The sequence below is a fragment of the Halyomorpha halys genome, unplaced genomic scaffold, assembly GCF_000696795.3.
Source record: "Halyomorpha halys isolate HHAL.00 unplaced genomic scaffold, Hhal_1.1 Scaffold318.1, whole genome shotgun sequence".
NCBI lineage: Eukaryota > Metazoa > Arthropoda > Insecta > Hemiptera > Pentatomidae > Halyomorpha > Halyomorpha halys.
In genome coordinates, this window is record NW_027105968.1 from 49,044 (window position 1) to 67,682 (window position 18,639).

General features: G+C 30.1%; 1 protein-coding gene across 1 annotated transcript; it reads right to left on the minus strand.

Annotated features, from left to right (window-relative positions):
- Positions 1-4,108: 4,108 nt before the first annotated feature.
- Positions 4,109-16,640, minus strand: LOC106681207 (1,5-anhydro-D-fructose reductase; the record flags this gene model as incomplete). Its single annotated transcript, XM_014421407.2, is given in 6 exon segments — positions 4,109-4,368; positions 5,136-5,295; positions 6,649-6,905; positions 9,579-9,776; positions 11,043-11,210; positions 16,567-16,640. Coding segments are annotated over 6 exon segments (995 nt in total), but the record flags the coding sequence as incomplete, so codon positions are not given.
- Between the last annotated feature and the right edge of the window lie 1,999 nt (positions 16,641-18,639).

An 18,639-nucleotide genomic window follows, 5' to 3' on the forward strand; every position in this document is an offset into this window, starting at 1 on the left:
AAAAAAAAGGGAATAAATTGCTAAAGGGAATAAAGCTTGTATTTAGTCTGTAGACTGATATTAATTGTAAAATAATAATGTGTGGAAAAAAAAAATGTTATAATAGAAAATATTGTATCATATCAAAAAAATGTAATTTATAAATTTATATATATCCGATCACGGATTGATCAGTATGCTGTGTAATGTAGCAACCCGATGTATTTGGGCAGCATGATTGAATACATTTCTTCCTCTCCCTCATATGAATGTTAATGTTTCCTAGAAACATTTCATGATATTTTTAATAATTTTATACTTCTTGGATATTTTTCTCATAAGTACATATTTTAGTCCATATTTTTAAATATTTCACCATTTTTACATTATTTTTAAATATAGAAATATTTCAGTCTATATCTTGCCTTCTAATTGATACGTTATAAATTTCAAAAAATATAAAATACAGAGAAAATAAGTAAGCTAAATTTACTAACAAAGAAATGTAAACATTAGTATAAAAATTAACAAATTTAAGTAGTTTAAAAATATATGAATAACAAAATCGTTTATTATGAAAATATATAATAAGAAAAAAAATCTAAGGAATAATTTACAACATAATTGTATGATTTTTACATCTTCAATATTGTATTTTATCTTCTATTAGTTTATTTCTTTTAGCAACTACTGTCTATTTTTATTAGTATGTATATTTCCACGTTTTTTGTTATTTATTTATTTTTTTAATGTTTCTCTAAATTAAGGGTGTTATAGCATTTTGTTTTTTAGCCTTGATGAAGACCTGAAATTCAGGTCGAAACGTCAGCACAAATAAATAAGTTTTGTTTATTTGTGTATCAGTGCTGACCACACCCAACACCATCTTCTCCTCATATCTTTCTACGTTCTACTATTAACACCTCATTATCAATAATTTTAATACTTACGTCTACATTTAAAATGATGTGAAATGTAAACTACTTCAAAATAGACTGACATATCTAACTAAAAGGATCATTTATTATGGTAAATAATATAAATTTTTTGTCGAGAGTATCGGTAGCTGTCAGTTAATATTATCGAATCTAAATTGTCAGAACTATTGAACTATCTTCGACCCTAGTACATGAGCAATAACTGAAGCAGATTATTGCGTTGGATGGGATGAAAATTATCAAAGCAGCTTAAATTAAGATTGGCTCAATGTCTGATTTGTTGTCCGTGAGTGCAAGATATTTGTACTGAATTTAATGATATGTGCTTCAAATATAGATGTGGGAAGAAAAATAACCAAAACTATGCAGGAGTGGCAGAAAAAGATAAGGCTAAAGTGATCATCTGTCCTGTACTACTATGGCCATCTTATCATGATATGCTGAAAGACATGTTCTTTTTTTTTTTTTTAATCTATGTTTTTTACACAAATGACTGATTTTAATTAATTAGAATAAAAACGTTTGATTACAAGCAACATAATTTTCATTTTAGTCCCTTAAAAAAAAAAAGGTAATCTCTCATGAATTTACTTAATATTACCTGATTCTTGAAATAGTAAACTTAATAAAATATTTATGAATGAATATTAATTTTATTTTATTTTATTTTTTTTTTTTTTAGTAAACTTTGAAATCTGTTTCCATTAAGAAAATTTTAATTATTAGAAAGATAATTATTGTAAATATTTGATAAAAAAAAGTTATTCACAGTCTGATATTGTGTAACACAGGAAACTAGGAGCTCACAATGAAATGTGGTTAAGTGGCACAATTCAAGATGACACTTGAATCAACTCTAATAGGTAGATAATTGCTTATAAATAGGTTTGTGAAGGTTAAGAAAAATTTGTTTGTTACTCAGTGTAATTACTCAACAAAAAAGTTATTATTCTTAAATAAATTAAAATTGATTGCGACAGATTGAAATAGTTAATTTGTAATTGTTTCCCCTCCACTAGTTTGGCAAAAATGTTAAGCTCTCTTATGCGATACTGTTTGAAAACTATAAAAAGATTAAGTGTACAAAATTTTCTAACAATGATTCTGTTTACAGAAGACGAATCAACAACCTAAATATAAAAATACCCTAAAATAACAAATTATACTTTGATATTGATGAATGTTAGAGATCCTGATGGCCTAAATATTGTTTAAATGTAACTAATTAGTAAAATTTTTAACTATTCAGTGCCAAGTTAAATTTAAAAAACTTCTTTTACCTATTTAAGAAAACCATTCATCCAGCTGACTTATCCAATTATATTTTCATTTAAGTTGAGAGCAGGAGTGTTGTTGCAACTTGTCATGGCCCAAATGGATATAGTGGTACCCTCTATTGGCCAACCATAGGCAGCTTTATCATTGCCCATCAGCATTAGAGCTCCTGGTAGAAGAAACTGGAAGGTTTTTGAGGCATGGTATTCAAACATGATTTAATTATATTGTTTATTAAATTATTACTAAACTTTAAAATGCTATATTTGTTCAATTAAATCATAAAACTGAAATGCCCTGAACTATTATAAATTAATACATAGTAATATTATATGCCTGCTCTCCCTGTAACAACACTTTTGTTATTTTAATCTAGGATTATGTCTTTGATGTATGGTCTAAGGGCTTAAGTCACTTTTTGAGCATTTGGAGATGATGTCCTATTATAGCACCGATTTGGAGCTCTGATTTAGCGCTACTGGTTGATAATAAGGTCTATCTGCTTCAGATAGACTTACTATTATATTGTTTTAAAAAATGACAATTACAAAAATATCAATAATTAGATTTTGTATAATGTTTTGAACTTTGTTTTTGCTCTCCTGAAAAATTCATATTTTCGACTTAAGCCCTTATGACCACACATCAAAGATATGTACCTATTACTCATTGAACTATGTAATAAATATTTATAATAATTTGAGTATTATTTTCATTTCAAAGAGAAAAGATGGACAACGTCCACACGACTCTCGAACTACCGACTGTGACAGAATTTATCTTGAGGAGGCTAACAAATTCTTTGAAAACCTCCAATAGTGTAGAAATCCCTTATTCAGGACACTGACACTGGTGCAAAGGTGCAGATGTACATAAACAGTCTCAGTCTAGACTGAGGACTACTGACATACTTTTGATTAAAAAAAAAAAAATGGTGAGTCTCATCACCATTAGACTGATGCCAACTATTTTCCCGTTTTCAAAAATATTGAATGCAGAAAGAGAGGTCTCCTCAACTCATTTTCCCACCATCCTCTGATGTTAACCCACCCATTGCACCCATGGGGCTTAGAAAAAAATTGGGTATTAAGTTAAGTTAAGTTAGAATATTATTTTTAACCTATTACAGAAAACTATTTATCCAGCCAATTTACCTGATTATCTTTTGTTTAAGTTGAGTACAGATGTGTTACTGCAAAAAATAAATAAAGAAACAATGAATGAAACAGAGGCCCCTCACCTCCAATTATTTAATTATTTAAGAGTTCAGACAAAAGTCATCTCAATGAACAGATAAGTAATAATTTATACCTTCTAATACCCATGGCAGAAAATGTCAATATTTCCGATGAATTGTGATCCTCACATAATTCTATTCTATTAATCAATTGTAATTTCTGCTTCAGAGGGATAAAAAAAAAAATAAAAAGAAGATATATGAATCAATGTTTATTTTTACTAGGACTTGATTCTCTCTCTTCTAATAAAGCCATTACTAAAATCAATCCACTATTTAGAAGATTTAATTGACATCTCTGGTTATTAGTTATGATATTTTTCATTTTTTTTTTTAAATGCTGAATCATACCTTTTTAAGAATTTTGTAGCAGCCATGAGAAATGTTGAACAACCCAAGAATGACCATTTTATTTTGAAAAATGAAACTTTAATTAGTGGTAGCAAACCTAAATTAAATTTAAAAATTACAGTAATTTTTTTGACAGAGTACATCAAAATTACAGTGCCCAAAAGAAATATATGAGTTTTTTTATCTTTCTACCTAATATACACACAATCTTTTTATAATGGTACGCAGTTAAGCTAATAACTTGTATTATTTTGTTTAGGAAATGAGCCCAACTAAGTTTTAATAGTAATTGTAAGTTAATGAATAATGTTTATTAATAATTAAGCTATAACAAATAACTGATCTTTATTATTATATTCAAATATATACAAATAAAATTAATACGTCATGTTAACATTTGTGAAAAATAATTATTTTAATAGTTAAATAACCATTTCAATAAAACGTAAATTATTTTGGGAATGGGTATTCAGGATGTTTAATCATTGCTGCAAATATCCCACTTGCTCCAAACATCCTTCCTTCTTCACCCCTGTCCAATGCCCTAATCTGTTTAAATTCTTCATCACTCAGTTCAAAATCGAAAACCTTAAACAAAGAAGTAAAGAGAACATTATTTAAGTAAATCTTCAATGGTCAATATTTTAAAGATTGTCAACTCAAAATTGAGTGTTTTTTTGTGTTTGAATTCAACAAATTTGAACAAGTCCAATTCATCAATATATTACTAATCAACATGTATCCTCAAGTTATTGATCACTATAGTTTTTCATATAATAGAGTGAATATTGTTTCCAGTGAGGTAAGCTATCTGATACCGAAGTAAAACTAAGTACTTAAATATGAAATCATAAATTATTTTATAATGAAGAAAAAATGTAGGTAAAGACCATTGTTTTCAATAAACCACGCCTCATAGATACAATGATTGAATATACAATTTTTAAACCAATTCTTGGTTAGAAGAAGTTTAGGTTTAATTTCTTTCTTTTTCTAAAATGTCGAGATACCAAAGGAGATATTAAACAAAAGAAAATACAATTGAAAGTAATAATTCGCTAATTGACTTTCATATGAAGGTTAGGTTTCATTATGGCCTTTGAGGATCTAAACAGATTTTGTGCCAGAAACCTTGTAAAATCCTTTGCTATTCCTAAAATAAATTTTTCACTCATTGCTGTTATAGTCTATGAGAGCATTAGAATCTATCATCTCTTTCGATTGATTAAAACTCGAAAGCCAGGAGAACTGTTGCACTCATCACTACTCTAGCAGCAACCCATGAAAATTGATTATCTTAAAATTAATTTGTATTTTTGTTAGGATGATGATTATGAGAAATAATAATAACTTACATCTAGATTTTGTTTTATTCTTTCAGGATTAATACTTTTTGGAATCACTGCCACTCCGTACTGTATCAGAAATCTCAGAAGTACTTGCGAAGGTGTTTTACCATATTTTTTAGCTATTTCCATGATTAATGTGTCAGTCATTGGACTTAAATTCTTTATCCTGTAAAAATAAAAAATAAAATTAATAAAAACAACTGAAGGGTGGAATATAAAAAGGATCAAGGTCCTTTTTTTTTCTTTTTTTTTTCAAATTTGAGCTATCAGTGTCATTTATTGTAGTTCAATGAAAGGTTTCTATATAACTATACATTTGATAAAGTAAACTTAATCTTTAGTACTAAGTTTCATATTAACCACATACCAGAATTAGAAAATGGTATGGGCCCTGTGGATTGAATAGAAAATGTTCAACTTGTGAAAATATATATCTTCATATGAAAAATATTGCAAATATTTACGTAAAATATGGCAATTAAAACTTATTACAAGCAGGTTTTTAGAAGATTAGTGTGTATGTGAGATAAAGAACTATACAAGATAAAAAAAAGTTTATAGTTTTTCTGCATGTGTTCTCTTTTTTTCTTTACAATTATATTTTAAAATTAATAACAACACTGACAAATAAAATTTTCACTTTCAGCTTTTAACAATCAACTTTCAGGGAACATTCTTATTCATCACTACATAATGTAAGAAGTGAGTTCATGTATATGAAGAACAGTATTGTATTGTTTAACAGTATTGATTAAGTAAGCTCATATGAAATGTAATTTACTCAGAGAAATTGATTAGTTTAGTCTTGCCTCAAAATTTAGTATATTAAATTCAGAAAAGTGTCCTTGTATATATTCTGTTTTATTTCTTGATTCTAGCTAGCATTTGCTACAAATCCCACAATGGCTTAGTACATCCCAGTTAGTATTACGAAGAAATTGATATGCAGTATGGTTAGAAAGATAAGATAGATTGCCTATTTTATAGAATAAAGTGGAAAGTATTAAGTGTAAAAAATATAAAAGTATGACAAATAAAACTCATAAATTCCGAGAAAAGAGGAGCTGCATTTTGCCTAAAATCTATTGTTATTTATCAGCTATGAAGATTCATCCCATTATCCACAAGTGATGTATACTATCTGCCAACTATATATCATACCAATTGATTTTTTAAAATACTTAAATTAAAGTGTCACCCTTTTTTCTGTCAGAAATACTTCTTTGGGGAGTACTCTTCAGAGCCTTTAGAACTAAAAAGCCTCCCCATATCCTTAATTTGTTTCTCTTGTATTCCTATGTCCGCTCCTTAAATAAGAGATCCCAACAAACACGTTAAAAAAATTATGATAATTTTATAATTACCATAATTCAATTTATTTCAATAAATATATATTTTTTCTGTAATAATTTTATTACGTACTTTTATGATGTGCTATTTGAAATAGGGCCAGAAATTTATGTATTTTTTTAAGACATCACTGTTTCCAACATATACACACATTAAAAAATATACAAACCCATCCGTAGGTATTCCTATCCTCTCGTTAAATTGAATTAGATTAGGAGAACCAAGTGGAGCATATGCACAGACTGTTATACCATTTTTCTTACAAAAAGACACCAGTTCATTTTGCTGGAAATAAATATGTAGTTCGACTTGGAGGTTCGCTGGAGGAATACGGCAGTTATCAAGGATCCTCTGGATCTGATTAATATTAAAATTTGATAGGCCAATATTTTTAGCCCGTCCTGCATCAACTTGGGCTTCCATACCCTGGAATCATTAACATTATTTTATAAAAAATTGCTAAAATTATTTACGAAATCTCATACCAAGAAAATAATATTTATACAGTATTAATAAACAATACCCACCTAGTGGTAGATTTAAAATTGATAGATATTATATTTTATAATTAGTTTAATCTTAAAATACTAATGGTAAGATGATAACTGTCTTTACTAAACATTCGTCGAATCTATTACCGTGTGGAAACATGTATTTTAGACCACAAAACGGATATTTTGTGGTCTAAAATACATGATTATAAATTCTTTCTTGAAGAGTATTTATGCTGTTTTAAATAATTTAGCAAAAAAAAAAGTAATTAAAAAATTCATAAAATATTTAAAATTTTTAAAAGTAAGAAGAATTATTTTATATTTATGAATGTTTGTCCTAAACTACTTCAGTATAAAATAAATTAATTATTTAAAAAAAATATGGAATTATTTCATTATTGTAAAATTTGATAAAAAATCTATTTTTTTAGGAGTTTATGTTTATATAATTAGGGATATGAACAAAATCAAAATTTCTGACAATATTCTGGAGCCCATCAGTGAATGGATCCCAATTTGGAGGGGATGTAGAGTCTGCTTTCCATTAGCAATCTGGCCCTGTAGTGCACCATAGGAGGTGCAGTCCATGATGATATGCTCAGTAGTCTCTGGATCACCACAACTGGGGCATATGGGGTTGATAGCCATCCCATGGCCATGAAACTTGGTTCAAAATTCTTCATGTCCTGTGAGATATTGAGGGAGTCAGTAGTCCAAGAGGATCTATTGGGTTCTAAAATAAGTTTGTAGCATTTTTTACTGATTATGATTTCAATAAAAACTTCTGATTCTTGTAAATATTTTTAATCAATTATATACGACCCATTTTGATCTATTACATGTTGCCATCTTTCAGGTAATTTTTTGATTCCGTTCTCCCAGAACTTTTTAGATTTTTGCCCAATGAACTCCTCTATGTGTGCTTTGCAGTCTTTGAGCAATTTAAAGTGTTTCCCGTTAAGAGAGTATTGAAGGGCTTGAAATAAGTGAAAATCTGTTGGAGCAAGGTCTGGTGAATAGGGTGGGTGGGGGATCACATCCCAGCTAAACTCCAATAATTTTTGCTGGGTCAGCAAAGACACGTGAGGACAGGCATTATCATGATGGAAAACTATGCCCTTGCGATTATGAAACACAAATGATTTGAGAAACTTGCATGAGATATGTTAAACGTTTCTTTTATATCCCAAGTTGTAGAGTGAGGGTTGTCTGTGACCAATGCTTGAATTTGCTACAACCCGAGCACTTTGCGAATTCCAAGTCAAAATTTCCCATTCTGAACCAAGAAAACCACTTAGATACAGTGCTTTCTCCTAAGACATCATCACCATATGCACTGCAAATTTTGTTAACTATCTGTGCAGTGGATTTTCTTTTTCAGAAATAAAAAATCATTAAATGATGACAATGAATTTTTTTCTCTTCCATTTTGAGCTAGCAAACTACCAATTAAAGATAAGGAATCTTGGTTGAAACTGATGCATAAAAGCACCTTAACTAATCCTTTTTTAGAATATATAAACATTAATGACCACGTAAACATGATTTTATAAACACAGAGAGGATTAAATTGAAATATTGAAAAATGCTACAAACTTATTTTACAACCCAATACTTTGCTTCTATACATATGGTAGCATCTTTTTGGCTTGTCACTCAACACCGGTTCCAATCTTCTATTGTATCCTTCTGAATAACGGTTTTCCATTTGCTTGGGTTCTTTTAATTCTCACCTGATGATTTACTGGCAGACCTGCTGAGTCCTTGAACTTGTATTTCATCTTGTCTCCCTGCAGGAGAAAGTTGAGAGGTTCTCCACCCACTAAGGCTTGCACATCCTCATTTGATTCATGCTGGTATGCCTCGGTGACTCGATGCAAAGCCATCCGGATTGTTGTCAATCTACTCTTCTGTAGGTGTGAGAGATTCCACTTCCAAGTAGAGGAGGTATACCTCAGAATACCCATTACCACTCCTTGATTTATAGTTTTCCACTTGATATATATTGACATCATTGTAGGGTATCTAAGGCCCCAGAAGGCACACACTCAGGACTAAGAATGTTTAAGAATCCACAAATATAAAAAAGGATTTTGGAAAAACATAAACTAGAATTTTAAAATATAACTTTAGAAAATAATTTAACATTGCTGTTTGTTCACTGTCTGCTTGAGTAATGAAATAGTCTTTGACCCATCACTGCAAGCTCAAATCGAATGGCAGTTTCCCCTGAAGTTGAATCAATGGAGCATGTTTGGTGAAAATATAATTAACAGCTTTTTCACTATACTAGCTAGTAGAGATCAAACCACTAGATGTGAACTCAATTCACCTCAATCCATTAGGAGAAGAAAAAGGTTGAAAGGTCTCATCATTTTGGCTATCGTTAGTTTAATGTATTTGATGTATTTTAATTGATTTAAAAGTTACATATTTTCCATTTATTATTTTTCATATTACATTTTATTTTTAAAATTATAGTCATCAAAAATAGTGTAAGAAAAACAGCACACACTTAGAATTACTTATGATTTACTATTTAATTATTTCTATATAGCAATCAATAATAATGATTATCTAGCCACTAAAATATAATTTTTATTACCTTCCACAGCTCAATGATATCAGTATCTAAATCTAGCAACAATGTTCCACTCTCATCCCTCGGTAATATTGTACCATCATTTACAAAGCCCACTGGACTATGAATTAAGTATAAGTCAACATAATCCAATTGCAAGTATTCAAGAGATTCTTTTAAGAATGTTTCAACCTCTTCAGCTCTGTTACCAACATTTGGAAGCTTAAAAAACAAAACATATTTATATAAAATGTTACAAAATGATTAATTATTTTAGATAATTTACTATGGTTCATACACACAAAATATGCAATCAGCAGATCATGAGATATGTTCTAGAGAACACGAGAGAACCGGAATGTTCTATTTGATTTGATTTTCATCTTAAGTTTGAACACCATTAATGATGAAGTGAGATTTGCAACAAGTATTCCATACAGGTGTTTTAATAAATTAGAATTCTATTCTTGCTTACAATAACTCATTATTATAACTATGCTACTGATAATAATAACTGCCAAAAAATCATGGAGTTTGGATCAGAAATTCTTTTGTTATCTTCAAAATCTTCAGGTCCAGCACTCTCTAACTACCCAATGTTTCTTTTATTTATAATTATTCTAAAATTAAAAATATTTCAAAATGAATCAGGTCTCAGATATTGCTATAGGTTTCAGATACAGAATCCATAAAGAAAAATTTATTATTTCATCTCACTTATAATCAACAAAATATTTTCCCGGATGTTACCTATACCAAACCGTTAGTTCCCAGTACTCTTCCTACATCCAGAGTCTTCTCTAATTCAAATCCTCTATTCATTCCTAGGAAACAATATCTCATCGATCTGACCTCTAAATCCATTCCTACTGAATCAAAACATTCCTTTTTAGTTGGCATCACTGACCTCTGGAATTCTCTCCCATCTAATATCTGATATCCCTGTCTTTATTTAAATCCTTCCTTTTCCAATACCTTCTCACATCAAGAACTGACTACTTCCCAATCATAAAACTGTTATATAAGATTAGAATAAGGATAAGAGGTGAATATTTTTTAAAATATTTATACCAAATAATATATATTTAAACATTTCTCAAGTTTTTTTATTGCCTGTGCATAAGTGACTACATGTGTGATTCTGCATATATGGACATATGTATTTATTTAAATATGCTGGTGTTTATAAACATAGGAATTATTTTGAATTAATTGATTATCATCTTTTTTTTTATTTGTTATTTCAACTTTTTTTCATTTTGAATATGAATTCATTTTATTTTGTTTTCTGATTTTATATTGTAGATTCGTTTATATTTTACAAGCCAATTTTATTTTCTAGATAGATATGCTTTCTTTTATAGTACATTACTGTTATTTTGAAGAGACTTTGTCCTAGAATAAAATCTAATAATATGTGGATCACTTTAAGGTACAGTTAATAGTTCGTCATGATAAATTTTGAAAGATATTAATATATAGACATACCTTTGTAGTTATAAACAGGTCTTCTCGTTTGATTTTACCATCTTTAAAAGCTTTTTGTAGTGTGTTTCCAATGGCTTCTTCATTTAAATAAATGTAAGCTGTATCAATATGCCTATAGCCAGCTTCGATAGCTGCAGCCACAGCATCCCCAATCTCTCGTTCATGAGACTAAAACAAGACTAATTTAATATTATGAAATTTATTTAAATAATTAACAAAAACAAAAACAAATAAAATAAGAATTATGAAATGGAACAGATTTCATAGAATTTGCTTCATTTGATCTCATATGTCCAGTGATGGTCTCTACTAGTATAGGTGATTTAAAGGTAATTTAGACTTTTTTAGAATAAAAAAAATCTGATAGAAAGGAAAGGGTGTTGGAAATTCCAATAGTTCTAGACTAACTTGCTTTATTTCTTCAAGACATCTATTTCCTGGTAAGACTAGATTGTTGATATATATTACAAAATTGCTTATGATTCTTATATTTACATTCCTTTAATTTAATTAAAATTATTTAAATAAAATAAATCATATCCATTTAAATTTCAACATTCTTTATTAGTATTTTAAATGTACAACATTTTGACCATCTTGGCCACCCTCATGAAACATTCGACATTCAAGGTAATAATAAACAGTGTTTAGAATTAATTAAATACAATTAATTATATTCAAATAATAAAACTAGTCTCAAACAAGTTATCAAATTATATATTAGTTAAAATTATTCATCAACTTGGTTTTATGCAACTAAATTTAAGAGATAGCTATTTATTTTGGTGTGAATGAATAAATATTTTAGAAACTGGTCATGCAATGAGCTATAATAGTATAAAGTAGCTATATAGTAGTAGCTATTTATAGTATAAAAGCTCAAGAGGAGAAAAAAGGCAGTTATCCCCAATTTTTTATTACTTTAATGAAAACTATGTATAATTACAGGTAAAAATTGCCTTGGGAGCTCTATATCTTTACAACTACCAACAATAATAGAAAATCTAAGAGAGCATCATTTAAAGTAGAGTAAATTTGCTAAAATGTAAGCCATAATAGAGCTATTTATATTCAATAGTTCAGAAGACATAGCTTTTTAAAAAGTAAAATTTCATAAAAATGTATGAAAATAAATGTTGCAAATAAAATAAAAAAATAACAGTAGTTAGTTAATTTATTTTGAGAAATCAATATAGCATTCAAATTAAAGCTAGTTTAATGAGATATAAAGTAGTTTATGATGTTTATTTTTGTAGGAGTGGTAGTTTTCATGAAATTTGCTATAATAAATTGATTTATAGTTGTTCCGACAAATTTTAATTTGCCAAATTTATATTCATATGTGAATATCATAAAAACCAGTACCCCTACGAGGATAAGTGTCATAAGCTACTTTATAGTACGTTAAATTTCCTTTATTTTGAGTGTTAGCCGACAAATGTGCGTCATATGTGTCTAGAGATATATTTTTCAAAATTCCAAAATTTCATACGAACAACTAGAAACTAACACTAACATTTTGTGACTTTATTTTGTCAAATATCTTAAAAACTACTCCTACAAAGATAAAATATTTTAAAGTAAATTTAACTAGCTTTAATTTGAATGCTGGCAGACATCTGTAGGTTCAATGGTTTCTGAAATAAAGTTTTTCATCAACTAATTGTCCGAACAGCTCAATCAGATCAATTTATTTTAGAAAATATTATGAAAATTACTATTCCTATGAAGGTAAAGTTCATAAACTACATTATAGTAAGTTAAACTAGCTGTAATTGGGTGCTAATAGACATCTATACATCACATATTTCCTGAGATATAGATTTCTCAAAATAAATCCACTAACAACTAATCTACCAGTACATTTTTATGAAATGTTGCTTTTTAAAAGGCTTTAGTTCGAGAATTATTCAACGTAAATAGCTCAATTAGGGCTAATATTTCAGAAAATTTACTCTCCTTTAAATAATGTTCTTTTAGATTTTCTAGTGTTGTTGATAGTTCTTAAGATATAGAGCTCCGAATGAAAAATTATTGTTTTTTTTAAGGTTTTTGAAACAGTTGCCATTTTTTATTCCGCCTACCTATACTTGGCTGACTCATCAATTTAGACTAGTAATTAAACATAGTTTTCATTAAAGTAATCAAAGCTTGGTTTGAGATAACTGCTTTTTTTCTTCCCGGCTCTTGTACGACTTCAATACTACTCAATGTTAATTAAGTGAGAGAACAATTTAAGAGTATCGATGACCAAAGCAGGACCAAAGGATTACCAATGGCTTGCACAATGAAAATATAAGAAAGTTTTGCACTTATCTCTGATGATTTTTTAGATGACACCATTTTTCCCCGCCATCACCTTCCTAATTAATGAATGTTTCCAGAAAGATACCATCAATCAAATAAGTTCAATATTTTCTTTTTTTTTTTTTTTTCTTGGGTCCCTAAATCTAGGAATCCCCTTTGCCTACGCTCATGGGGTAATTTTTTTATGAATATAAACTAAATAATTAAAACAAGGGTACTCTTCCTTTTCATTCACAAATTCTAATTATGAATGAAACTCTTCCAGTATAAGATGTAACTTTAGTAATATTTAGCATATAAAGTTGTAGAAGATAAAAGATAATAATGAAAAATGCTTAGATAAAATATCCGTTTTAACATGAGTTAGGCTGTTTAATTGGCGTGAAACTGCTCAGTGATTTTTCCGTTTCTGCATTCTGATTGACATTTTCATGTCACAGTAGTAAGGAATACTGTAATAAGGAGTAGAATTTCCCTGTAATTAAACTTGCCAAATATATTAGAAATATTTAAATGCAATAAAATTATTCATTTCAAAATATTATTAATTTAGGGAAAAATACATTTTTAAATTTTCAATCCAATCCTTACAATCAAAAATCCTATGTAAAATCCTTGATGCTCCTTATTACATTACAAATAAACTCATCCACAAAGGCCTTAACATCCCATTCGTTCCAGATTTGACCTAAAACTAATATGCACCTTTTTATTCCAAACTCCTTACCCATCCTAACCCATTAGTTCTTCTCTCATCCTTAACAATCCCTGACAATCTTCCGAGGAGTCTGAAAAGAAGATGGTCACAGTACCTTCTAGTTTAAATTAGTGCTTGAAGTATCACCAATGGGTGGTTCCTTCCCAAGATTTTCAAGTGTAAATGAAACATTCCACATATTTACTTATTGTATTTATTATTTTATACAGATGTGAATTTCATTTAATAAATAAATAAAAAAAAAATTGTACACTTAATTATTTTGAAAATAGCCCACATGTTTCTACAGAGATCGTTTCTTTTAGCTTTTGTATGATTTTTCTTCCCGATATATGACTTTAAGTGTATAAATTTGAATCCTTTTTTTTTTAACCGAACTTACTTTATTTTGAATTTATATTAAAAATAATTTTTATACTTTTGAAAAATTATTGTTCGGCCAGCTCACTTCGAGATTGGTCACGGAAGAAGACCAGCGGAAGGAAGAGGCACAGACGACAGAACCCAACAAAGGAAAAATCATGTAGAATTTCAAGATAGAATACATTTAGAAACTTTCTTGCTTTCTTCGTGTTCTATTGTATAAAAAAGAATTTTTTTCATTTCTATTTGGACAAAGAAAATTCATAGGGTCTTTAATAAACCGTACCATCGGTGCATGGTTGTATTTTTCCAACACTAAGCAATTTTCAAATCAAAAGAAATAGCTCTGAAGGGGAATCTAGAGAGAGTGTACTTATACCAGCTCTCTCGTTGACTGAAAACCCCCTATATGTTCCAACTTTAGTAGTTTAAAACAAAAAAACCTTTGATCGAGTCTGGCACCCAGGACCACTATACAAGATCCGTAAATTCCTACCTCCTACATACTTCCTCATTATCCGTTCTTATCCCTCCGACAGATTATTTCAAGTAAATTACAACAGCGCTTATTCATCCCTATTCCGTCAGTCTGCTGGTGTACCTCAGGGTAGTATCCTTGGTCCTATTTTATACAGTTTTCACAGCTGACATCCCAACCCATCCTAACACTATCCTCATCGCGTATGCCGATGACACATGTCTATTGTCAGTGAACAATGATCCTTACATTGTATCCCAAACTCTCCAATCCCACATCACAACCCTTGAAGAATGGGGCCAAAACTGGAGGATTAAAATTAATTCCAATAAATCCCACCAAATCACATACACCCTTCGACATAAACCTGACCTCTTGCCCTACAGTATCCTTTAATAATACCCCACTTATTCCTGTCAAACAGATCCGTTACTTAGGACTACAACTCGACAAACGACTGACATGGAATCCTCATACAACACTAAAAAGACAAGAAACTGCTCGTAGATTCCAACTATTACAACATTTACTAGACAAACGGTCTAAATTGCCAATCCATTACAAAAGACTGATCTGCTTGACTATTATAAGGCCTATCTGAACATACGGAGTTGAGCTTTGGGGCTCCACTAAACCATCAAATCCAGAATCCAATCCTAACAGTCCAAAATCCTTCGTAAAATCCTTAATGCTCCTTACTTTGTCACAAATCAAGTCATCCATCAGGACCTCAATGTTCCATATGTTACCGATTTGGCCAGAACCAGATACCGTTCCTTCCATAATAAACTTCACAACCACCCAAATCCACTTGTTCCTAACCTGGCTTCTCCTTTATTACCTAATAATCCTCCTAGCCATCTGAAAAGAAGATGGCCTCGAGATCTTTTCCTCTAGAAATTTTATTGCAGTTCTATCATTGGGTAGATTCTCCACATGTTTGTATCATGTCACTATGTCACTTACAGCAAATTTATTTGTTGTATATATGTGTATACAGTTGTAAATAACAATAAATAAATCATTAAAAAAAAAAGATAAAATAAATAGTCGACTGATATTTTAATGATTTGGTTTTTCACTTATCCATCCTTATTTCAGTTGTGAAAAAACTAAAAGTAAGAATTAAAAAATAATAATAAAGGCCTAACCAACCCGAGGGTGCGATGCCGATACCACCAAACGCTCTCTGCATACATCCTTCCAGTGATGCCCCACCAAACCCAATTCCACCAAATCAGGTTTAACGCAATCCTCCCATCTACGTTTCGGTTTGCCCCCCCCTCCCCCCCCCCCCCCGGACGTTTACCTGTTGGTTCAGTGTTTATTATCATTTTAGAGATCCGTTCGTTACTAAGCCATACAACCTTACATGCCCATCTTATACGCCGCAATGCTATACATTGAATTATATATAGCGGATGTAGGTCCCTTAATTCAGCGTTGAGTAATCTTCTAAATTCTCCCGTAAGAATTAACATATATGGATTAAAATATGTGAATTGAAATCAGTTCTAATTGATCGAAATGTTTTAGAAAATAAAAAGAAAGTTAGAACATGGTGATATCTTTGTCAGTATAAAAATATGAATTCATGACAAAAATACAAAAAAAAAAAAAAAATGGAAATTAGTTAATCGATTAAAAATATAACACACCTGCCAAGTTCCAAGTCCTATCACTGGCATCTTCATAGTTCCTGAAGTTAAAACACTTTGGTTTGTAAGTTTAGAAGACATCTTCTTATAGGTTTTTTTAAAAACTTTTTAAAATAAGTAAATCCTACAATCTGCTATTAAAAAAATCTAATAATAAAAGTTCTGAACTCAAATGAAAGCTAGATTCAACATTTTATGATTTATATATAGGAAGCAAAGATAGTGAATATGACGTAGTGTCTGGATTGTTACTATCTCCGATCGTTGATCTCTTCTCTGATTGGTCCAATCTTGACACACCCGCCATCCTTGGACAAAGGATGATATTTCAATTTAATCTCGAATGAAGAAAATATTCAAAAGTCAATAATATAATTTAATTAAAATTTATCAACTTTTGAGTGACGTACGTGAGCAGCATTTCATCTCCATGGTTTAGTTCGTTTTAAAATTATAGTTCGATACGACTGAGAAGAATTCGAGTTTCCATTATTACAAACAGACCTATTTACGTGGAGGATTTTATTTTTCTAATATTATAGGTTTTATGTTTTTTTTTTTTTTATTCATTTCCGTGAAATTATTATCCAAATAAACGAAAAAAGAAACATTTCTTAAGGGAATGTTCTGATAAATAAAACAATGTTATCGTTATGTTTATTTATTTCCTACCTGCAATATGGTTGCTAACAAAATTAACCTACCACACATAGTATGGAATTACAAGTGGTTTGCTAACATGCCATTAATGAATATAAGTGTGTATGGAACATAGATACATGGAGCCATTGTTAATCAAATGTATTTTGGTAAGGAAAGACTATTAATGAAAAATGAGAGAAAACAATTTTTTTTTTTTAGAATGAAATGAACTAGCGGTGCCGAATACTAGGGCCTCGTTTAATAATAAAGTACAAACTAATTGTATTTGTCTTTTAGTTTGTAATTCATACAATTTCGTTGACTTGTACAATACTGATTTGTAATTTTTTACTTTTTAACTCCTATACTATCACAAATAGTTGTTTCTATTAAGAAGCGGGATTGTTCATTGAACTTTTTGTGCTTGTATTTATGAAATAATATTATTAGCTTTCATTATGAAACATGGCCTAACAATAGTTAGTTATCAATACTCACTTTTCTAGGTCATTTAATGTACCCATTGTATTATTATTATTACGGCAACGGTCCTGCAAGAACCCGGGTCTTATTTTCCCCTTCCGTCTGCCAACCAACAAGAGCTTCAAAACCTCCTCCACATCGTCCAGCCATCTGTTCCGAGGACGTCCTCTTTTCCATTTTCCATCTGCTTTGCCATAAACCATCCTTTCATCGGGCATCCTCTCAACGTGTCCTGACCATCTTAATCTTGCTCTTTTAATTAACGCCACGATGCTGGGTTCCCTGTACAGATTTGTGAGTTTCTCATTCCTTCTTCTTCTCCAAACTCCATTCTCCGAGACTCCTTCTCATGCCTTTCTCTCCCAGGAGTTGACCATCTGTTCTGCTTTTCTTGTCAAGGGCCATGTTTCTCCTTCATAGATCTCTACTGGCCTTATGATGGTTTTTTAAATGACCACTCTCATCCTTTTTAGCACAAGAGCCGGGAAGAAAAAAAGGCAGTTATTTCACCCCAATTTTTGATTACTTCAATAAAAACTATGTATAATTACTAGTCAACGTTGATGAGTCTGCCAAGTATAGGTAGGGGGATAAGAAAATGGTGGCTGTTTCAAAACCTTAAAAAAACATTGATTTTTCATTCGGAGCTCTATATCTTAACAACTACCAACAACGCTAGAAAATCTAAGAGAAGATTATTCAAAGAAGAGTAAATATGCTGAAATATTAGCCCTAAAAGAGCTATTTACGTCCAATATTTCTCGAGATATAGCTTTTTAAAAAGCAAAATTTCTTAAAAATCTACTGAAAGATAAGTGGTTAGTGGATTTATTTTGAGAAATCTATATCTCAGGAACTAAGTGACGTACAGATGTCTATTAGCACTCAAATTAAAGCTAGTTTAATGGACTATAAAGAAGTTTATAACATTTACCTTCGTAGGAATAG